Below are 24,283 nucleotides of genomic sequence, written 5' to 3'. Positions count from 1 at the left end.
CAGGGTGCTCCCCACAAACATTTCTTACAGCCCCTCTCCTCTCTACCCTTAACAGATCCCGAATTTATACAGCGTTTCATATAAAATCTTCTTTTCAATATTGATTTTGTATGTGTATGTCTTCTCCTTGTGGATGAAAAGGGGTCATATGTTAAACCTGATAAGCTCAGGGGAGGCCTTCATGGCAGTCTTATAAACTCAAAGACCAAATGAAACACATAGAATGGTCTGAAATCAAAACTTTCTAACTAAAAGCAGTTCATGCCAGGTACGCATGTCCTAAGGCAGTATTTTTCCCCAGCAAAGGTCATTCTTCATTTTAGCTGAACCAGTAGTCTTTTCACATCTAAGATTCTTTTGGAATATTAAAGAAATTTCCTTCCCCCCTCCCAAAACCCCTCAAAGCACAACCACCACACAGGACAGACCACAAATCCCCTCATTGTTATTGTGGTAATTGTTGACTGTTAACTATCCTAACCCCACAAATGTAAAAGTGTATATTCTTTTTACTTTTTATCCAATTGTAGAGATTTTCCCGCTTTGCTTTCTCTCGCCTCCCTAGTCTATCACCAATGGTTTTCATGTAACCACCTTAAGCCTCCTCCTTTGATTGTAATGTATAAATTAAGGTGCAAAACTGCCATTTTCCAGAGCATTCTCAACCCCTTGAGATTTTGCTGCCAGGTGGTCGTCATCAATTTGGCCCAAATAAACTCATAAAAACTCTTATAGGTTTGGACATTTCTTATGTTGACACATTAAACTGGATGGATCATTAAGGACTATGACTCGCCATTCCTCTATGGTATCACCTTAAGAGGCAGTCCCCCAAAATACGTACATTCATCATAGAAACAGAAATTCCAATCGTAATGTACAGAATTGTTTCATTAACTTTGGAGCCCTACTTCCCTCCCACTTCCAGCAGCTTGGTTTATTCCACGGGGTGAAGAAGGAAGCCAGGCTAGCTGAATGGGAAGGGAATGGCGTCAGCGTGAGGTTACGCCACATTGTCCCGAGTAGTCTTCTCCACTCTGCGGTGACATTAACGCAGAATTTAGAGATAAGCAGCTGGAGAAAAGATAGAGGCCCAAGTCATTCAGTCTACAAACAAAAAAACGGCAGGACACAGAATAAAGTGGGGAACATCATGGGGCGAGGCAGGCGTCAGCAGCAAACTGCAGCAGCCACGGCGAGTAGACAGCGGGTAACCACCAAGTCGGGCAGGATGGGGCGGGACATCCGGAAGCAATTTGCCTGAGTGGCAGGGGAACCGGAAGTGGGGGTGCTGGGGCGAGGAAAGACTCACAGAGCGGGGCCGCCGGACTGAGCGAGCTATAGACACTCCACCCGCCCACGCCGCAGCCGCTTGGGGCCCGGAGGGACCCTCTGCCTGAGTAAGTGCCTTCAGGGTCGGCGAGAGTCTCTGGTTTAGAAATGGGGGTTGGAAAGGGCTGCGATTTGTTATTGTGAGAGGCCCGCGACCTCCCCTCCCCCATCCTCCTGGGGCCCTCTCCCGCCCCCACCCCGCCCCAGCAACCCCTTGTGGGGCCTCGCGCGCGCGTCTTCCCCAGCGGCCTTCACAGTCCGCAGACCTTCGGGTCGCCCGCCAGCCCCCTTGGAGCCTTTCCCCAATATCCCACCCCCAGACCTGTCGATTCTCCTCTGCAGCTGGCTGCCCTCTCCACCCCTTTTTTCCGCGTGGAGAAGTAACCATAGCGGGGCGCACTGCCCTCCCGCTGTCCACCCCCTGGAGGAGGCCTTCCTGCATCCCAAACCTCTTTGGTCGGTGGTTCGCCACGGCGAGCACCATTTGTAGCAACTCTTCTGCCTCCAGTCTCACCTGTTCTCTTTCCCTTCCATGTGACGTTGCACCTCTGACCCTCCTCTTTCCTCCAGTCCGAAGGGCTTTAACGTGGCCCAAACCACTTAGTTACTCTTTGTTGAAAAAGCTCAACTCTTTAGAAACTTCTCCATTTCCTCCTCTAGTATATTTTCTAAATGCATAGACTGTTAGTACTAGTAAGGGATTGTTTCTTAGAGGCCTCTTTTCCGTAGCACCTTATTTTAGAGATGGGACCCAGTGAGGTTACTTTGCTCAAGGTCAGCCAGCTAGTTAAACCTACCAGTGGACAGATTTTCTTTGTTTTGTTTTTTAAATCTGATCCATGTCCATCAGGACCTTCTGGTCTACAGGTTCGTGATAGACCCGTTGCGCGGTTACTCACTGTTGTGCTTTCCATAACTACCTCCACTCCAGGGTTGCTTTTCATAATATATATTTCAATACAAACCTTAAGAAAACCAAACACTTGATATTTGTCCTCTTTCTAGAGCTTACCCATGGAGAAAGGGAAGAGCACCCGGACCCCACCCTAGGACCTCATTTTGTACAACTTTAAATTGGGGGAGGGGAGATAAAGGTGTGGAGAAAGGAAGGAGAAAATACAGAGGCTAATCTTTCCTGAACTTTTGACTAGCCTTTCCCTTGGATGTGCCTGTGTCTTTAAATTCTTCTCCTGGGCACATTGTTCTCATAAAGGTTGCCTCCCTGTAGGGGAGCAAGGGAGGAGTAGGAAATCATTGTGCTTGAATTTGTTAGCTGGGGCATTTGATAATAAATTATGAATGTGCAGGAACCCTGAGACACCCACGAGCCCCTGAGGCGGGGTATTCAGAATAAGGCCTACCTTTCCCTTCAGAATACCCTGCTAGCCGCCTCTGAAACAAAATGAAGAGTCTTAGGTCAGAGTGCAAACATTCAAATCTTTTCATTCTTAGTGCAACTTTCCCCCCTCCACCTGTTTCCTGGTTAAAGAAACACCAGCTCAGCTTGAGAATTTATAATTCTTTGTTGTTGGAATTGGCCTCTGATTAGACCTACTGCACCGTTTAGGTGTAAGCATCTGGAAATTGAGGTGTTACGCTATCCACAGTCCAAGTTAAGGAGAGAAGATAGAACATGCAGGACAATTGGGATACACTGTGTTAAGTCTCTTTCTCCTTATTTTCCAGAGAGAACTTGTTTTAATGAACAATTAAAAGCTTCCCTGGAATAGACTTTCCTGGTCAGTTAATAAAACTTGTGTTCTTCAGGCCTTTATCTCCATTAGGCTGTGTTTTTCTGATTGCACCTGTGTGTTTGTGATCTCAGAAGTTAATGCTGCACAGGGGAGATTGTTAATGAATCAGTAAGGTGAAGTGGGAGTAAAATCCCTCCCTGTTGGCACTTTTTTGGTGTGTTACTGATTACAGCTTGACCATTCTGAATACTACTGTTACAATATTGCTCTCTACCTGAGGGAGAAACCCAAAATCACTCAGATTTTTGTGACCTACCACAGGCTGTTCTCCAGATAGCTCTTCATTGATTCTTCATTTTTATTGCAAAGAATATAACAGTTTATTTTCTCTAACTCCCAAATTATTTGATTCTTCTAAATACATAGTCCGTTAGATTGCACATTTCTAGCCTGGCTCTTAAAGGAGGAGATTGCATGGGTTTTTTGGGCTGTTTTTCTTTACCTGCTATTGTAAAATGTTACCAAGCCATAGGCATTTGTAAAACTGAAAGCTACTTTGTATTATGAGATTTTGAATTGTCAAAGAAGTTTTCGCTCAGATTACTTTGCCCTTGTAGAGGAAGGAGGATGGCCTTGTATTCATAATTTAAAAAACTAAAATGACTAGTTAATTGGAAATGTTATGTGGTCTTCTTCAGTTCTACCTGCCTTGTAGTCTCAAATAAGTGACATTTTGTTTCTCAGTTTTTCTGTTCGTACAGCTTTTCATTTTGCCCAGGAAAAAGATGTAGGCTCAAGATAAAAGTATTTTGCTCAGGGTATCAGAATGCCATTAATTAGGGTAATAGTAACAGAAGATAGTAAGTAAATTGACTTAGTAAGTTAGAATTTGTCTTTGTACCATTTTCTCTTTTCTGATGTTCTTTGCTGAAGAGTAGTAGGCTTTGTAGGTATGTCACCAGACTTTAAGTCCCAGCTCTCTCTATCATGAGTTCCCTAAAACTGAGGTTTGGTTTTATTCTTAAATAACAAAGCTCCCAGCACAGTATGTTGTATATAGTAAGTTCTTAGTAATTCTTAATTGTAATTATTATTTTAGATCAGTTGTTCACCTGTTGGAGGAACTCTGAAAATCCATGTCTATAAAATGAATCATAGATCTAAAGAGAGGGTGTCCAACTTACGGCCTACCAGCTGCATGCAGCCCGGGATGGTTGTGAATGTGGCCCAACACAAAATCGTAAATTTACTTAAAACATCAGATTTTGTGTGTGTGTGTGTGTGTGTGTGAGAGAGAGAGAGAGAGAGAGAGAGAGAGAGAGAGAGAGATCACTTGTTGCAGTGTATTTAACATGTGGCTCAAGACAACTCTCCCAGTGTGGCACAGAGACGCCAAAAGGTTGGACACTCCTGGACTATTGGTCTTGAAAGTAGAGTTTGTGCATCCCCTGGGATGCATAAGATGAAGCCTTGTAATACAAGAGAAAATTTAGAACTTTGTCAATTTTTTTTGGTATTAAAAAAACAAACTTTACTAATATATGTATTATATAGGTTAACAATATAATTAACAATACAATGTGCAGATTTACTATATAATTCATATATTTAATTTATAAATAATTACACATTGAGGTGTATTTTTAAAGATTTTTTTAAATGTTTGGACCCCACTAATCTGAACCAATTTCTACTCATGTGCATTTTAGTTCACTTTATGTTTTCTTATTAGGTGTTCACCTAGCCTCTCTTTGAATCTCTTGTTAAAGGAATCTACCTTGAGAAATAGGCCATGCTGTTTTTGTAATCATATTTGTTCAAGATTTGACTCACTATTTATGGCCCAGTCTTCATCTTTGGGGACATGCAAATAAGTCTAATATCCCTTTCTAGTAATCTTCCAATACTTTGGCAGCTACTTATGTCCTCTGTCTTCCTTTTCCCCAACCAGTTTTTTATAGACACCTAGTTTATGCATATCCATTTTAAAAACTATTCTAATATGACAGGTTTTTAAATTTCTTACCATCTTGGCTCCTTTCCTCCAGAGATTCTCCTGTTCTCAAAATTCTTTGTAAGTTTTTCTACAAGATCTGAACATGGTATCCCAAGAACTGAAGTGAGCGTAAGGCCCTGCATTTTGTCTTGAAGTGGTGAGGGAGCGATTATTATGAAGGTGCCTCATATTGACTATTTGTCACTCTTGTCCTCTAAACAGTCCCCTGTAAAAAAGTTTCAGTTCTGCAATAGAGCAGGACAGATTATTTTTCTCCTTCAGTAGTGGTCTCTCAATTCACTCTGTGTAAGTTAACTTTGCCTCAAAATACCCACCATGTTAATTGTTTTCCCGAGTGGTAAAATAAATAAGAACAACCTAATGAAATGGTTGGGTTTCCTAAATCTGTTTTAAAAGTTAGGAAATAGACTTTTTAAATTAGTGGATGGAAAGTGGAGCTGCTGTTCTATGTCTTTACATTATCTGCCTAATTTTGAAATCCTAAGATGGGAAAAATTGATTGCCCTTTGTCCGTTTTATGCCAGTAGGACTTTTGATCAGCAGGGAAGAAAGTTACTTTTTAAGTTAAAACTATTAAATATTTTGTCATATTTAGCCTGAACAGCCCAACTTAAATCTAATGTTTTATGGGTTTAAAAACACAAGCTAAAACCCAAGGTTAAACAGTTCTATATGGCTATTCATTTTAGTCCCTTTAATCATTTTCCTTTTTCCTTTATGCATCTTTTCATTTTTCCACGCCTTTTTTAGACAGTGAAACCCCAAACAGATATATACATAGTCTGATTGGAGCTATACAGATTCACCTTGCAGTTCTTCTGATTCTTGTATTTTTACATCTATGTTTTTAGTTCAGCATAGTATTTATATATGTCTCCCTTTTTTAAAGATTTTATTTATTTATTTTTGAGAGAGGAGAAGGGAGAAAGAGAGGGAGAGAAACATCTGGGGAGCTGGCCTGCAACCCAGGCACGTGCTCTGACTAGGAATGGAACCAGCGACCCTTTGGTTTGTAGGCCGGCACTCTGTTTGCTGAGCCACCCCAGCCAGAGCTATATATGTCTTTTGAATGAAATGGTTAGATATAAGACCCCCTTTAAGGAGTCACCATGAACTTTTTTCTGATTAGTCGGCCAGATGTGACATAGTAGGTCAAACAAATCTAATTTTGGTCACTTGCTGTGCAAATTACCTAAATTGTCTTATCTTCGTTTTTCTCATTTTGCAGCACTTTTGTGAAGATTGGAGGTAGTAGATATAAGACATAACACACACAGTCTTTCATAAGTAACTATATTTTCTTTCTCTTTTTTAGATTTTATTTATTTTTAGAGAGAAGGGCAGGGAGGGAGGAAAAAGGGAGAGAAACATTAATGCCTATTGTGTGCCCCCCACCAAGGACCTGGCCCACAACCCAGGCATGTGCCCCAACTGGGAATGGAACAAGCAACCCATTGGTTCGCAGGCTGGCACTCAGTCCACTGACCTACACCAGCCAGGGTAGTAGCTATATTTTCTGATAGTTGCAAATTTTAGTAATCTAAAGAAATATATACATAGGGTGTGGATGGTATTTTACATCTTCAGTCAGATATGGGTCAAAACCTGAACCTAATATTTTTAAGACCTAGTATCATTTGGAATTGAGCTAATTTTTTTATATGGTTAGTGGTAAAATGCAATACTCTTTCCAGAAAAGCTTAACTGTATTTGAGAATGGCAAAAGAAGGAGAAAGCCTCCTTTTTTATAAGCCACAAAACCCTAGATTTTTCTTTTTTGTCATCTTTTACATTTGCCAAGTGATCTCTTGAAGTGTCTGTAGTGTGTTTCTCCATTGTTGGTTTCTTACTTGTCTTTCTAGGAGATTAGAATTTCTAATTTTTCTGAATTTCACTTATTCTCCAGTAGCAGATTCCATATTTGAGCTCATTGTTAATAAAATGTCCTTAGTGGAGCCTGGCAAAAGTAAAAATACCTAGTAAGTGTTTGTCAAAAACCAGAGCCAAAGCCTGTGGTCAATTTTATCATAATATGTATCAAAGTATATATAGTTATATATACTTTAACTGTATATATAACTTACTTTATACAGTTATTTGCGTGATGCTAGTAACTGGTGGATTCTAGTCATTGCTGTAGTAATTTTGAAGTGTGTAAACTAGCATCCTAAAAGGCTATAATGTAGATTTCATTGAATTATAAGTGTCTAATTCCCTGTGGCATATAGTAGTAACAGTAGGACATAATCATGAAAAATTAATATAGATGTATATACTTGGGGCAGGTTTTTTAAATGTAATGCATTGTTCCCAAGTGGTAGTCAAACCTGCCTGGAAGTTTAGTGTTGCTAGGTATTTATGGTACTTAAGCATTTGTGTCCTGGAATTCATCTCTGTTGAAAATAAAGTCCAGTAGTTTTGTTTCTATGCAAAACCACAATGAAACTTAAATTTTATTATTTAAAACCTGGCATGTAGTATATAAGTGAGCAGTAACAAATAAGTATTCCTGTTAATGAAAGAAACATGACAGTTATTTTTTTTCTTTAGGTGTAGAATGAGCCAAGGAGACTCAAACCCAGCAGCCATTCCACATGCAGCGGAAGATATTCAAGGAGATAACAGATGGATGTCTCAGGTAAAAGGAGGTGCACATGTATTATTCACATGAGATGAGTTTCTTCAATTTTTTGGAAGTTTTTTGACCAAAGCTGCAAAGGGGTGTTTTTAATGGTCAACAAGAATTTATTACTGTAAATAAAAATCTAACATTAGAAATCTCATGCCTAATCACTAAGTGATGTTGGAACTGAGGAATATTTTGTAAGCATGATAATTGTCCCCTTTAATTTTAAGACATAACAATGTCTCTATAGCATTCTTTTTGTAAGCTTTTTAAAATTATACAATACTACAAAAAAATTTTTAAAGAAATCTCTATGTCCTTCATCTGCACTTGCCAGTGAACATTTGTCACATCTGCCTTATTGTTGTGTCAGTTTATATTTGTATGTATATCCAAACACTGCTTTTTTCTGAACCATTGGAGAGTAAGTTGCAGTCATCATGCCCCTTCACCTCTAAATATTTCAGTGTTTTCTAAGAACAGTGACATTTTTTTCTTGCATAACTATAGTATAGTTATTAAAAGCAGGAAATTTAATATTGATATTATACTATTACCTAATCTCAAAACCATATTCTGACTTCTCCAATTGTCCCAGTAATGTTCTTTATTGTCATTTTTCTTCCAAGTTTGGAATCACACATTGCATTTATTTGTCATATTTCTTTATTCTTCTTTAACCTGAAACATTTCTTAGACTTTGTTTTTTATTACATTGACAGTTTGAAATAATATGGGCCATTTGTTTTTTATAGTGTCCCTCAATCTTGAGATTTTTTTTTCCTCATAATCAAGATCCAGCATATGCATTTTTGGCAGGAATATCAGTGAAGTGATGTCTTCAGCTCATCACATAGAAAGCACACAATGTTGATTTCTGTCATTGGTGATATAGTAAGTCCTCACTTACTATCATCAATAGGTTCTGTGACTTTAACAAAATGGTATATAATGAAACCAATTTTACTACACGCTAATTGATATAAACAAGAGTTAAGTTGCTACAGTATTTCATCAACATAACAAAACAACATGGAATGAAATGGCATTATTTGAGGATCTACTGTATTAACTTTGATTACTTGGTTAAGCTGTATTAGCCTAAACCAGTTTTTATTTTTTATAGTAAGGGCCCACAGGTTCTAACTTTATTCAGTGGGTTATAAACCATTGTAATTTTGAAGCTCAGACTGTCCTAGTTTTAGCGAATGGGACCCCTTAAGCTGGCCCTTTTGTCTTGGTATGTCCCTTGGTTTTTTTTTTAGCACTTTATATTCTTCAATATTCTTAGCTTCCTTTAAGTAAATTGTTATCACTTAACAGTAGCCTATATTTAACCTTTATCTGTTAGCTCTTCAAAGTAACAAATTGCTATGATTTCAAGTTCCCAAAGTTTCATGTTTTAGTATTTAGTGATTCTATTTATATACTTTGTAGTTGTATAGTATTTTTCTGTTTTTGTCTTCCCAGGTTTAAAAATCAGTCTCTCAACCAGCTTATTCTGAGTGGTAGTTAGGTTTTTTCCAGCTGTTTGCATGTGGATTAACTACTTGATTACTCTTACTTAATCTTACTTGTTTATATCTTTAAAGAAATATTATGATATATTGTGAGCATTGATGTATTTACCACATACCCTAAAAAAAAAGTCATAATAGCAATGCTGTTTCTTGTGTACCTCTCACTGATCACATTTCTTTCTGTTTCTTTCTTCTGCACCCTGCAAACCAATATCTTAAATTTGGGTTGTCGTCGTCCCCCCCCATTTATTTACATACTATTTACATGTGTGTAATTTCTTTTTGTAATAAGCGCATTATAGTGTGTGCAGTTGTCAGATTATAATGTTGTATACCTGGAACTTACATACTGTTATTAAGCCAGTGGTACCTCAATTTAAAAACTTTAAAGTAATATATAGTATTTCTTGCATGTTTTAAAACTTTATATAAATAGTACCTTTCTAAATGTATTTTTCAATAATATATCATACATGTTAAAAGTGTAGCTGTCATTTCTTTTCTCTTTTTAAATAGTATTCCATTGCTCTGTATGAGAATACCACAATGGATTTGTCCAGTTTTTCATTGATGGACATTTAGGTCATTTATAATTTTATTAAAAGTAGTAACTAAAATAAGTGCTTTTATTTTCCCTGGCACAAATTAGCAGGCTTTAAATAATTAGCCATGACTAGAAAAAAATTAGTTAAGGAAGAAAAACAGATGTGAATATTAAAATTTTTAAAAACCTCATATAATACAGAACTAACTTTATTATTAAAATATACACACCGAATTTGATTTTTAAATATAGTTCTCCATTGAAAGGAACTAGAGCTTCTTGGAGAAATGGTGGATTCTACAACTAGAATAAAGAAATAAAAGATAAGCCAGGTGCATCTTGTACTGCAAGAAAGCAAGGAAGTGCTCAAAAAAGGAAAGGAAAAAAATGGATGGCAGGAATATCACTAAAGTGATGTGTCCTCAGCGTGATACTGGTTTGTCTTACTGATGATACTAATTTTGACTATTTGGAGCCAGTTTGATGGAGCACCCGAAGTACAAAGTTGGAAAATTTGAGCAATGTAATAAATGATGGTGTTGGTTTATAATTAAAAAAATAAAATATTTATGAATCCCATTCTATAAGTAAATGAATGGATGAATAAATACATAGGGGATGTGGGACAAGCCTTCCTTAAGGAATAATTTTAATACGTAAAAAGATTAATGATTAGCTCTGACTGCTGTGCCGCCATTGTTCAGGCATCATTCTCGCAAAGCAAAAGGTTGCTGGTTTGATTCCTGCTTGGGGCATATATAAGAGGCAACTGATCGATGCTTCTTACATTGATGTTTCTCTTTTTCCCTTCTTCTCTTTATAAAAATAAATAATTTTTTTAAAAAGAAAATTATGGTTAGAACACCATATAATACTTACTGTAGCAGGATCAATTGATGAATACTGAAATCAGTGGACACTTTAAGGAAGAATAACAGTATATTTGCCTAGCCTCAAGATATTTTCCTATAAATTGCTTTGGTGGTTTTAATGTACAACCACCTATCTTTTGATACCCTTCTCTCCAGGAGGTGAAGCTTTGTTCCCCACATCTTTAATGTGGGCTGGATTTAGGGTGTCTCTTCTAACAAGTAGAGTAAGTTAAAAAAATAACTTTATATTAAAGGTTCGTGGCAAACACCACCTTAACCAAGTGATTGATGTTAACATTACTAGTAATGTTATATTGCTATCATGTGCCGCCTGATAAAAGAAGGGCACACCACCTTCCTGATAGTCTCTAAAAAGAATTTATAACCTCAGTCTATTCATGAGAAAACATCAGACAAACCTGTGTTGAGGGACATTCTCCAGAATACCTGACCACAACATGTCAAGGTGATAAAAGACAAGGAAAGACCAAGAAGCTGTCCTGTTTTAAAGAGACTAAGGAGATGTGTAAACTAAATGCAACACGATATCCTGGACTGGTTCTGGGAACAGAAAAAAAACATTAATGGAAAAATTGGTGACATTTGAATAAACTATTTTAGTTGGTGTTATTTACCAATGTTAATTTTTTCGTTTTGACAAGTGTACCATGTTTATGTAAGGTGTTGGGAAAAGTCCAATGAAGGATATAATTGAGTGACAATCAACACAACTTTGAATCTTGAAGTATTGCCAAAATATGAAACGCTAATGTAGATTTAACTAACACATATCAGGAAATACCTGAAAGAGAGGAACAGGTTCACCACCACCACCACAAGAGCACAGACAACAAAAGTCCAGACTATAGATCAAATAGTCATATTCCTTAAAAAATAACTGGGGTAAAAATAAGTTTGGAAGATGGTGACGGAGGGGGAAGCTGTAGGTTAAAAAGGATTTAAGCCCTGGCTGGTGTGGCTCACTGGATTGAGAGCCAGACTGCGAACCAAAGGGCTGCAGGTTTGGTTCCCAGTCAGGGCACATGTCTGGGTTGCAGGCCAGGTTCCCAGTTGGGGGCTCTTGAGAGGTAACCACACATTGATATTTCTCTCCCTTTCTTCCTTCCCCTTTCTAAAAAAGAATAAAAGGGATTTAAGAGGTAGATTGGGTCCTGATTTTTAAAAAGACTGTAAAACAAAAAAATTTGTGACATTGAATTTGGATACGTTATTTATTAACATTAAGGAATTTGTTAATTTGGAGGAGAGTAAAATTGGTATTATGGTTATATATTTTTAAAAATCTTTTAAGAGTTCCATTCTGAAATATTTATACATGAAATGTTATATCCTTGGTTTGCTTCAAAATATTCTGGGAATGGGTGAGGTGGGGGAGTAACTGAAATAATACTGGCAGTAAGTTCGCTGATTGCTATAACTGATGGTGGATGTGTTCTTTTGTGTATGTGTGATGTTTTCCATAATAAAAGGTTTCTTAAGGGTGATATTGAAAGACTTGACTGTAGGTAAATTTAATACAAATCATATCAAAACATTAACCAAAAAAAAGACTCAGCAGCAGACTGAGGGAACTATTTACAGTAAATATTAAAGATGAGGCATTAATATTTTTTGTTATAATAATCAATAACAATATTCTTAAGGCACCACTAGGCAGGTATTTCAATAAATATGACAGGAAGTGTTTAACCTTTTGTTTCCAAAAAGTACAGATTAAAACAATGGGAAAAGAAAGGAGGGAGAGGAAGAGAAAAATATTAATACCCAATGTGGAGCAAGTAGGGTAAAACCAGCTCTGATACATTGCTGGGGTCAGTATAGATACAGCCTTTATGTTAAGAATTTGGAAATATAGCCAAGGCTTATGAAAATGCCAATCCCTTTTGATTTAGGAATTCCCACAATGTAAAAACTAAAATATGTGTATATTTCTTCAACACAGTAAATAAGAAGTCTCTGGCAAATCTTATCAATAGGAAAAAGCTTAAAAAATGTGTGTCAGTAGGTGTGTTTAGTAGGATATTATGTGGTTGTTAAAAATGATGGGTTTGAAAATCACGGAGCTATACAGAAAAATACATCTAGTATAATGTTAAGTGCAGTTATAATGGCTGCTATTATTGAGTGCCTATAGGGTGCCCGCCAGAAGCTGGGCCCCTTCTTAGAACTTTCATCTTCACAACTCAGTTGTCAGCAGATGTGAAAAATGAGACTCAAGGAGATTATGTACTTGCTTAAAGTACTGGGCAAGAAGCTAAAATTTGGACACAAATTTTCCTGTTCTCAACCCACTGTGCCAGAAGTAGCTATACATAATGATTCAGTTGTGGCATGGGGGGACGGGTGACAGGGTGTGTGGAAAAATGGCGAACAGAAAATACCCGAAAATGGTAAGGTATTAATGGGTTGAGATGGTAGGATTATAGGTGTTTTGTTTTATTACAACTACTTGCATACTTTAAAAGAAATTGTGGAATACTAGAACCTTTACAACATCAGAGCCTAAATTCCATGGCATGCTATAAATGAGCTATTTTATTGGTATTGAAAGATGGTTGGTACTATATATAGTACATGCAGTAGAAAGTTGACATGATGTGAAAGTGCACCTGCTTACTAACTAAAGTTATATTCTTGCTCATTTATCTCCAGTTTAAAAATAGCCATTGAAACAATAGTAATTTTAAAAAATTGTTTACGTAAGATATGGACGTGAGAAAAAAGAAAAGCCATCCCAAATTCTGTCACCCTGAGAGAGAAGCTAAAGTGTTTTTATATTTTCACCTATAGCAAATGAATGTCTCAGTCTCACTACAGTGTCATCTGCCACTGGTTTTATCAGCAGATATACTTAATACCTCTACCTTAATCCCTAGGGATTAGATCCTTAATTGAGAGTAGTTTGGGGGGGGGGGGGGGACAGGATTCAGACCTTTCCCTAGAACTGGGTTAGAAAACTGTTGCCTAAAGCATCGTGTAAGTTTGTTTTCAGGGATGAACAAAAATTTGAAGCATTGATGGGTAAAATTCATTTTAAAAAGTGTCTTGTGCCTTTAGAGCAAAGAGAAGCATTCCAGGACTAAGTCACCACTGCCTGTAAACTTGGATTAGACAAAGGCTTGAGTCCTGGTTTGCCAGTATCTCAGATTTGGAGTTAACAGGCGTTTTCAAAGACATAAAAAATATCCAAGTAAATTACATCCTCTTGATTGGCTAGATAGTAATCCAACTCTTGGAACAATTGGAAAGATTGACTATGGACTAAATGTTAGATTTCATGGAATTATTGTTCATTTTCTTAGATGTGACAGTAGTTTTGTGGTTTTATAGGAGATGCATGCTGAAATATTTAAGGGTGAAGAATCAGTGATTTCAATTTACCTTCTAGTGGTTCAGCAAACACACAGATAAAACAAATACGGGAAAATGTTATTGTTGGTTGTGGAACATGTAATGCAGTTCATTGTATAATTTTTCTGCATGTATATCTGAAAAAAATTTTTTTAAGATTTTGTTTATTTTCAGAGAGACGGGGAGGGAGGGAAATATTGATCAGTTGGCCCTCGCATGCCCCCAACTGGGGACCAGGCCTGCAACCCAGGAATGTGCCCAGACTGGGATTCGAACCTGCGACCTTTTGGTCTGCAGGCCGGCATTCAGTCCACTGAGCCACAATAGCCAGGGCTGAAATTTTCTTTTAAAAGCTTGAGGGAAAGATAAGTTTTAAAAACCTGTTAAATATATTTATCTATTTTGGTTTCAGTAAAATTACAGTTTTCTTGAGCATACTAGAATGATCAGTATTGAAAGGGTAGGAAGACAGTTCCAGCAGTTTATTGCTGATCAAGTGGAATCAGCTTTAGGGACAAACCAAAAAGGATGTTTAACAATAGAGGAACTGGTTGGACAACTGTTCTTTCTAGGCCAAGAAATCTCATGGGGGAAGAAATACCAGTTTCTAATTTTTCTTTCTTCTTCAAACTAGCACAACAGATTTGTCCTGGACTGTAAAGACAAAGAGCCTGATGTGCTATTTGTGGGGGACTCCATGGTGCAGTTAATGCAGCAATATGAGGTAAAGTAGGGTGACTCTTGGCTACTAATGTAAATCCATTCATCACTAGCAGACTTTAGTTTTAAACTGGACCTATAGAGATATGTATGACACTGTAGAAAAGCTCTAATTGAGTATATAAGGGAAATCAGATACCTGATGGACTTCTTTGTGCTGCTAAGCATAATGAAACAAAAATTTTAGTGTTGTTTAGAACTAAATCTCTTTTTTTTGCCTTTCCTTCCAAACTTCACATTACATTTATTATATTTGTCCTACTCATGATTTTCAATTTTTATTTGTATTTTACTATTTTCTTATTTGTATTTGCTTATTTATGTTTGTCCTAGTCATGATTCTCAGTTTTTACCATTCATGTTTTGCCATTTTCTTACTTTATGTGTTTTTGTAGTGGACTGTTCCAATTTTTTTTAAGGCTTTAAAAGTCAATATTGCTTTTTTCCAAGAAATTTAAAAGATTGCTTAATTTCTTTTTGGCTCAAGACACTCTTAAATTTCATCTTGTGTCTCTACCCTGTTCTTTTGAATGGCTGAATAAAGGGAAGGAGAATTTATTGAATTGGCAACTTGATTATTAATGCTGCTACTGCTTAAGGAGCAACAGGTGGAGTTGTGACTGGGTTCTTGAATTGACGCGTGATGCTGCATAAAGAGCTGAATCACACAGTGGCGTCTTCAAAGTCCTTCAGACTGAGGAGCACACTGTCGGCAGTGCTGTGTTTGAGTGCACAGAATGGAAACTTATTTCAGATGCTCACAGCAAACACATGGCAGTTGAGAGACTTTATTTACCACTAATTTTAGCTTAAGTAAATCAAATTTTTCTCCTTTTTAGATATGGCGAGAGCTCTTTTCCCCACTCCATGCACTGAATTTTGGAATTGGGGGAGATACAACAAGACATGTTTTGTGGAGGTTAAAGAATGGAGAACTGGAGAATATTAAACCCAAGGTAAAGTAAACATATTTTTTTAAATATGTATCTTAATCTTTTTTTTCCATTACCATTTAGACCCCTTAAACTACCCTCCCCCAGTAAACATTTTTTTAAAAGAATATCGTTAATTTTGAGTCTTGTTCAGATAGTTAAATTGTCTGAAACTGGTAGTAAAAGAGTTGCTTCTTTAAAGCACTATTCTTTGGTTCTTGCCCCATGAAGATAAATGATATTGTCATTGCTTAAGAGTATTCCAGATACATATTTAATTAAGAAATCGGTATATTTCTTGTTTGAATGTTACTGGTAATTGTTATAATTATCTTCTTCAGCTGTAGGAAGAGATTTGTTGCTAATGAGGTACACAATTCTGTGAATCTGAGGCCACATGAGGGCAAAACTGCTCAGAAGTAGGCCATGGGAGCAGGGCCAAGCTTCACTTCAGGAAATAACTGTGGACCTGTTTAACCATATAAACAAACTGGTAGTCAAAGTCTCTGAATCTTCTGAAGAAATTTGGAGCAGATATGAACCAAGGTTCACTACCCAGTACCCTGTCACATTATAAACATCCTTCATGTATTTTTTTCAACCCCAAAGAAAAAGACAAGCTGAGACACTGATAACAGCTGCTTTAGTTTTATTTTACTCTTTGCTTTCTAATAGGAAAAACTCATCCTTGTTCCTCTCTTTTGTGACAGGATGGAAAATTACTTTGTCGAGTCATAGTAAGATGCATGTCTCTAGATGACAAACACATTGTACAATTATCTGTTTAAGAGAAAAACATAGGGCGTGGCTGATGTGGCTCGGTAGATTGAGCGCCAGCCTGCACACCAAAGGGTCGCCAGTTTGACTCCCAGTCTAGAGCACATGCCTGGGATGTGGGCCGGGTCCCCGGTGGGGATGCGCAGGAGGCAACCACACACTGAGTTTCTCTCCCACTCTTTCTCTCTCCCTTTCTCTAAAAGTAAATAAATAAAATCTTTTTTAAAAAATTTTAAAAGAGAGAGAAAAACGTGTTAAAACTGTATCCAACCTCCATACCAGTGACTCTTCCTTGAGTGCCATTGTGTATTTACACCTGTTACGCAGCTTTGGGTACTTTCGTTTCTTTTTTTTCTAGCAGGTACTTCTAGTCAGGGAGACTTTGTGATATAGATAACAAATATTTTGCCCCTTGTTTCTTTTATTTTACTTTTATCTTTTGACATGCCTAGGTTTTATTTTTAGGTACTGATTTATTGTTTTTTGTATAGTTTCTGGATCTTAAGAGATTAGCTTCCAATTTCATGATGATGAAAGAATTCTCATATTCTACTGAAATTTTACCACTTAAGTATTAATCTTCTGGAAATTTATCCTAATATATGAGATATGAATCAGTGTTTTAAGGTGGCTGCTTAGTTAAAGTTATTCAATACTATTTGAGAAATTCTTTCATTCTTGGGTATTTATCTTACCTTTTTTCTCCCCCTCTAAATTATAGGTCATTGTTGTCTGGGTAGGAACAAACAACCATGAAAATACAGCAGAAGAAGTAGCAGGCGGAATCGAGGCCATCGTACAACTTATCAACACTAGGCAGCCACAGGCCAAAATAATTGTATTGGTATGTAGTCTTTGGGTAGGTGAGACCCTGATGCCATTAGGTCAGGTGAGGACTCCTAGAAATGTGATTGTTCATGAATATAAAGAATCTTTAGGTGGAAGCAGTTTATGATACTCCTGAGAAATTTTTTCTGATATATTCCATTGTCTTACCGGTCTCATCATTTCCCAGACCAGCTGTGGGGGTCAACTTTTATCTGCTCATCCTTGTTTAGAAGTGGAAATCCTCTTTGTTGTCTCAGGTAGCCTTATTTTTTTAACTGTTTTATAATTTTTAAAACTGCATATATGAGACTTCTCCTAGTCCTGAGTCTTTTTTTTTTTTATTAGACCTGAGTTTGGATTGGCTTAGATGTGGTCTTCTGTTCCACTGTTAATATGTTAAAGGTGGTATATTCGTTGGAATCTCTGAATTCTATAATGTATCAGAAATTCATCACTAATAACATAGGTACTTTATAGTCTTAACCCTAACAGAAAATGCTATTCTTTGTAGAGGTAAAACAGTACATTTTCATGGTCTCAGAGATAACCAGCTGTCTACGTATAGATATCCTTTGCCCAGCTAACAATGTATGTTTTAGCAAACTCTGATATGTACTCAGTTCTTTAGTGGGATAGTGTTAAGAAGATAATCATTTACACAGACATGTGAGGATTACTATATATAAAGAACTGTCCTAGGTCCTGCACACATGAAAATGAAAAGACATAGTCCCTCTCAAGGATCTCACATACTTGTGGATGGCCCAGCAGTATAGAGAGAGAATTATTATACTGTGTAATTGGTCTCCAGACAAATGGGGATAGGAAAGAAGGCATTACAGAGGAAAAAAAGAAAATGATCAAAGGCTTATACATGTTTGTGTGTGTTGGGTGAGTGAATCGGGTGCTAGCAGAATCGGATAAAGTTTGAGACTGAGATGGGTAGGTGAAAGAGGCCACAGACAGGTCACGTAGGAATCTGTATGCCATGTTAGGAGCTTGCATTTTATCTGTTAGGTGCTGGGAAGCCAGGTCTTTTGTTTTCTTTTTTAAATATATATACATGGTATTTCATTAATTTAATTTACTTGTATCTTGCCTTATTCCAGAAAGGATTACATTGTGGTTAAGAGTTCACCTCTGAAGTACAGTGCCCGGTACATAGTAGTTGCTAGTACGTATTTGTTGCATGAAAGTTGTTGAGTAAATCCTCCATAAATATTCTTTGTTTCAACTAGACTTTTAAATTTGACATACAGTGGTTCTACCTACAACACTAAAACATTGACAGTAACCTATCCAGTCAGCCCCATGGGGAATGACTGCACCAGTCATTTGTATAATACCATTAATCATATTACAGTATGAAAATAATTTATGATGTATTTAAGTGAAAAATTTGAATTCTAAACAGTATGTATATTTTATTTAGAATTACTAAACGTATGTATGTGGTTAGAAAAGGCAACAGTTAATAGTTATATAGTTAAAGGAGTAGGAGCATATTTTTCTTTGTTTCTTTTAACATAATATTTTAGCAGTTACTGATTATCTTAGGAGGGAAATCCCATGGCATACCCTTGATACTCATATATTAAGGAAAATATATAATACACTAAGCTACTTTTCTGGTTCTTGCGTGAAAGTTCCAATAGGTATAGTGCTGTGTTCCTGAGGCTTAATCATTCTTTATGGCTTTGACTGCTGTGGCATTATGTAAAAGTTAGAACAACACATATATTTATCATTCACTTGCCATCCTTCTTGGTTGCTCATTGTACCTCAACCAGACTTTGATATGTTAACACTGAGAGTTGCTCTTCTTTGTTAACTGTTAGATTAACAGCCTTGTACTTGTAACAGTCACATATAAACTAGAGTTTTAGGATGACCTTATCTGTGACATTTTGAGGTGTTTAACAAGGATAGAAGGAGGTGGACTAGGGTAGCAGAGTCATACTTCTCTTTCGGAAGTATACAGTCACACAATAAAATGGCATTAAATGCCCCAACATTTTGCTGAAAAAATTTAAAACAAACATGAACAAGTACTTTGGACACAACACAAAAAATTTTTTTCTTTTAATAGAATATCCACAGAAAATCTGTTTTTGTGAAATAGGACCTTTTACCATACTCTGTAGTAGAAATGGATGTCTGACAATTTTATAATAGGTTTGATTGTCTATAAGGCCATTTTTAGTTTGAGATGATAAAACATTGCTCTTACCATATAAGACCAGGCTTTTATTTACAATAGAAAGACAGATACTGATTTATTTGAAAATTATACTGGGTCATTAACATACAAGTTAAAAACAAATTCAAAGCATATCTCTGTTTTAACCTACTAGATATTATATGTTACTGATTCATCAAGAATCGGCTCTGTTTCTTACATGTAGTGTAGGTTCCACGTGGCACTCATAAGCAGATGTGTATTTGAGCTAGATTATTCTAGTTGCTGTATATTGAAAATTATGTGAAGGAAAGACAATGCTGGACATAGAAAGACCAGTGAAGAAATTTTACATTAATTGAGGTGTGAATAGTGTGATAAATTCTCTAGCCATAGCAGTGTATATATATAATCAGTATGGAGGGGGGAAAATGAATGGGTTAGGAAAATGTTTAGGATGCAAAATCTGAGTAATTTAGTGATTAATAGATACTTTATGAGAGATTCTGGATGTTGGAATGACCAGTTGATACAGAGACTGTAGAAGGAGCATTGTTTGGGGGAAGATGATGAGTTGCTTTTGGACATACTAAGTTGGGACTGCCTCAGGAACATTCAGGTTTGCTTCTGTAGCTGATGGTCAGTATGAGTTCTGAAGCTCTAGGACTGGGGTGTCAAACTTATTTTCACCGGAGGCCACATGAGCCTCGAGGTTGCCTTCAAAGGGCTGAATGTAATTTTAGGACTGAATAAATGTAACTACTTAACTGTTACGGAGCTGATACTACATTTGGCCCTTTGCAGGCAACCATGAGGCTGATGTGGCCCCCAGTGAAAATGAGTGTGATACCCCTGCTCTAGGATGAGATATGGGCCAAAGTGTTAGAGTAGGAAGAACAGTGAGCCAAGGAGAAGACCCTGAAGAATACCAACAATTCAGGGACAGGATGGGGAAGAGGAACTCATGAAGAAAGTGAGAAGGAATGGTCGAAGAACTTTTATTAAAACCAATCTAGTCCAGTATTTCAGAAATCAAAGGGGTAGCAAGTGCCAAATAAGTAGAAAAAAGCAAGTGACTCTTCTCATCTTATGTTCTTCTCTGCTCTACCCCAGGGTTTGTTACCTCGAGGTGAGAAGCCCAACCCTTTGAGGCAAAAAAATGCCAAGGTGAACCAGCTCCTCAAGGTTTCCCTGCCAAAGCTTGCCAATGTTCAGCTCCTGGATATAGATGGGGGCTTCGTGCACTCGGACGGTGCCATCTCCTGCCACGACATGTTTGATTTTCTGCATCTCACAGGAGGGGGCTACGCAAAGATCTGCAAACCCCTCCATGAACTGATCATGCAGTTGTTGGAGGAAACACCTGAGGAGAAACAAACCACCATTGCCTGACCACCTCCTGTCAGTGTTAATTGCATCCCAGCTTCCTCAGATCAGTTATGTCACTGGCACTACAGAATCCTTCTCTTTCTTAAGGCACTTTGCATTGTAGAATGTTCCTGGATGTTCATATCTAGTGTTTGAAAGGGAAGAGGAATTTAAACTGGTCCTGTACATAGGTCTGTTTGACCCCGGAGGAAAACTAGTTAAGGAAGATTGTTGTTTAAATTCACTTGAAACCAGAGGGGACTTTTTAGTTACATGTGTGACACAGTCATTGAATTACCACTGTTTTTTCTAGGACAACATGAAGCCTAAGTACTGAACAGAATGAAGATTTCTCTTCTTGGCCTTTGTTTCTGTGGATTATGTCATACATAATAATTATCAGAATCACATGTACTGGGCTTTAAAACGTTTTTTCCCAGTTTTTAAGGATCATAATTTAGCCTTTTGTTTTTATTTTCCTTTACTCATATGTATTCTTTTTTAAAGTCATTTTTTTTATTGTTACTCTGTGTATTCTTAATGTTTTCACACACAGCATCAGATTGGACATACTTGTCATTCAGATACGGGGAGTGCTGTAGTTCCAAGTGCATTTGTTCCACTCAGTCTTTTTTGGACTTAGCAGTGAAAAATATGTTTTGCCCCATTTGGGGGAGTCTGTGGAGGGTATTATTTTTATGCTGCTGAATATCATGTCTGTAATAGACCCATGCATGCAGCCTTTCCTTCCTGTTTCTTTTGGTTCTTGTTGACATGCTTTTAACATTTTTGACGTAGGAGCTCTATTGCTGGAAGTGTTGAGTCCCCAGCCAGTTACTCTCATGATATTTCTGATGTGCAACTCATTCTTGCATGTGGTATTCTGTGCTATAGAGTCTGTATAGTGCTATCCATATTCAGAGTCCTGGTTTGTTTTGCTTGTTTTTCCCTTAGAACCTGTTAACAGTTTTTTGGGGGGGTGGGGAGTGGAGATCAGAACTCTTATTTTTCATTCCATAAGCCTGATATTTCAAATTTTATAGTATCTTAAGGTGTATTTTTTATTATTATTTTAGTTTTTAAATTATAACAGTCCGGAAAAATTTGGCCTTTTCTAATGGGGAAACAAGTGAAACTGTTCTTCAGAATTGACATTCTACTTGATCCCACCATTTTAGTAACAAAGAACTAGATTTATTTAACTTTGAGGATTCTCCTTAATATAGCATCATCTCAGAATTTCTTTCCAGAGAGCTCTGTATAATCTTAATGGTTTGTCCGAGCTACAGTAACTGCCATTTTAAAAGTAATGGGACAAAAGATGGTTTATTGTTCAATGTACCTATGAAATATGTACAAACTGGATCTACAAACAAATATTTTAAACTGGACCAGGTAGATATTGAAGTAATCCATCCAGATGTGCTCTGCAGTGATTCTGCTTAACATTCAAGTTCAATAACTAAGGCATATATTTTATGTTCTGCTTGCAAGGCAAATAGCAGTGCTTTGTGTGTTGGAGGGGTGTCCTGATTTGTGCTAAGAGCCACTTCTGATTGAATGGGACAGAACTTGGACTGTTTTTTTTTTTTTTTCTTGTCAAGCCACTTTCTAGGAATATTATTGGTTTTGTTTTTTGTCTTTTTTAAAAAATACAAACTTTCTTAATGTATCATGTCTTCGTTAACAAGAAAATACACATGGTGTTTACTAAACTCATTTACCATATTAAAATTTTATTTTTATTAGCCCAGGTACTTGAATTTTTCAAGACAGATTTTTTCTCTTAGCTGGGATATAGTTCTAAGGAGAATAATTAGTTAACCCACAGTTTGTGTGTGAAAAGACCGTTTTCTATCCAGGTCTTCTGTTTATTGGGTGGGAGTGTGGTCCAAACAAACCTGTAGGTTACTCCAGCATAGGCTTTGAGCTTCTCTTGACTAAGGATTAAATAGTCCTTTGTGAGCTGGCCTTCAGCTCCTTTGCTTATGTGTGTAAACCTGAGACGTTATTACATTTTCTATCTACCAGAGCTATGTGAGCAATAGTATTTGAACCACTAGTCTTTTAAATAAAAGTCTGCCCCATTACTAATGTGCAGATGTTGAGTCTGCTTTCATTTCTTGCCAGCTTTCGTTGCATTGCTTTAGGCAAAAAGTACTTACCTGTTTTTCCTTCATTGACATCCCAGTTTGCTACAGTGATAGAACTTAATGCTTAATCTTTATATTTCTCACTCTCAATCTCTCTCTCTCTCTAATATATGTGTATGTGTGTGTATATGCATGTGTGTGTATACATGTGTGTGTATACACAGACACACACATGCATGTATATATAAACTTAATGTTTTCTCCAGGTGAAATGTCCTTGTCATTGTGATGAAGGGGCCAAATTTCCAGGCAGCTAGCAGAAGTAGTATTCTGTTACTCTCCCAGCAAATTTTAATTCATTTGTCCACCCATTCTGGATAATTAAGTAGCAGCTGATGTTGGCACTACAAAGATTTGTGTGGTGACATCTTGAATGTGGCAGGTGAAAGATGTATACTGCCAGGGGTGATCTCGGGCCTATTGTTTTGCTGCCCTTAATACTCTAGATTGTCATGGGCCTATTTGTACTATAGCTTTTGTCAAAAACATGAACCCACCAAAAAGAAATCTGGAGTAGTTTATGCTCTGCTGCTAAGAATTCTGTCTCATTGTTAATTCTAACTTTTTTTTTCTTTAAACCTAGCCACTGTTTACAGTTGTATGCTAAAGTCTGAAATATTGTCTGTGCTGTGGTATATGGGCACTGCCAACTTTATATTTATTGCAGTGAAGAAACTAAAAATATATGAAAATGTGGGTGCATGTGGGAGAAGCGAGTTGCGGGTCTCGAGAAAGGAGGCTTTTTGGGGTGGGATCTCCCAGGCTTCTCCTTGGTGTTCCTTCTTGGGGATCACTGCTGCTAGTTGACTGGACCTTCCCAACGGAAGTTTGTGATTCCGCTTTGGCAAAGTTTCATTGACTAGTAGAACTCATTCTGTGTTAGTGTATAGTTCAATATAAATGTGAACATTTCATTTAAACTTGCTGTCTTTCTGCCTCCTTTATCATAGTTTGAATTCCAACAGAGAAAGAAGGGGTGAGTTTTTTTCATACCTTATCACAAGCAAATTGGATACTTAGATCGTCCTGCTTCTCTTTTTGGAACCGAATGTGCCAAGTTGGCCCTCATTACTTAATTTCCTTGGAGGGATATAGGATGGTAAGGTGGGGTGAACAGATACAAGGAGTCCTAAGTAGATACGTGGGAAAATTGTCAAAGAAAATCTTTCAGATTGATTAAGAATATCTGGCAGCTAAAAACAGAATTAACTCTTAAACCAAATTGACCTTTTGACTCTTTTTTCTAATTTCATTATTTAGAGTTTATTCACATTAAATGTCCCAGTTTCCACTGTTTCTCCATTTATCACACTAATAAGCACCCATGTTCTTTTTTTACACGTTGGAAT

At 37.1% G+C, this 24,283-nt stretch overlaps 1 protein-coding gene across 3 annotated transcripts; it reads left to right on the top strand.

The window, feature by feature from the left end:
• The first annotated feature begins 1,259 nt into the window (after positions 1 to 1,259).
• PAFAH1B2 (platelet activating factor acetylhydrolase 1b catalytic subunit 2) lies at positions 1,260 to 23,854 on the top strand. Of its 3 annotated transcripts, none has more exons than XM_036030119.1 (7): positions 1,260 to 1,400; positions 7,594 to 7,681; positions 14,612 to 14,701; positions 15,537 to 15,653; positions 17,128 to 17,250; positions 17,422 to 17,491; positions 20,527 to 20,688. In XM_036030119.1, exons 2-7 carry the CDS (start codon positions 7,601 to 7,603, stop codon positions 20,544 to 20,546), a joined length of 501 nt encoding a protein of 166 aa, XP_035886012.1. In that variant the 5' UTR covers positions 1,260 to 1,400; positions 7,594 to 7,600; the 3' UTR covers positions 20,547 to 20,688. The 3 variants fall into 3 exon arrangements, with proteins under 3 accessions (XP_035886012.1, XP_035886011.1, XP_028371018.1); XM_036030118.1 differs by lacking the exon at positions 20,527 to 20,688 and adding an exon at positions 18,344 to 20,118; XM_028515217.2 differs by lacking the exon at positions 17,422 to 17,491 and having other exon boundaries at positions 1,261 to 1,400; positions 20,527 to 23,854.
• Positions 23,855 to 24,283: the final 429 nt, after the last annotated feature.

This window comes from Phyllostomus discolor, chromosome 6 (assembly GCF_004126475.2).
Source record: "Phyllostomus discolor isolate MPI-MPIP mPhyDis1 chromosome 6, mPhyDis1.pri.v3, whole genome shotgun sequence".
Taxonomy (NCBI): domain Eukaryota; kingdom Metazoa; phylum Chordata; class Mammalia; order Chiroptera; family Phyllostomidae; genus Phyllostomus; species Phyllostomus discolor.
This window is presented reverse-complemented; position numbering and strand designations above follow the sequence as displayed.

What these genes read in the sequence shown, in the direction of transcription:
- PAFAH1B2 (XM_028515217.2), top strand. Translation starts at nt 7,601, where the DNA reads ATGAGCCAAGGAGACTCAAACCCAGCAGCCATTCCACATGCAGCGGAA. An exon ending in ATAACAGATGGATGTCTCAG is followed by an intron (nt 7,682 to 14,611) that starts GTAAAAGGAGGT and finishes TCTTCAAACTAG; the next exon opens with CACAACAGATTTGTCCTGGA. An exon ending in AGTTAATGCAGCAATATGAG is followed by an intron (nt 14,702 to 15,536) that starts GTAAAGTAGGGT and finishes TCTCCTTTTTAG; the next exon opens with ATATGGCGAGAGCTCTTTTC.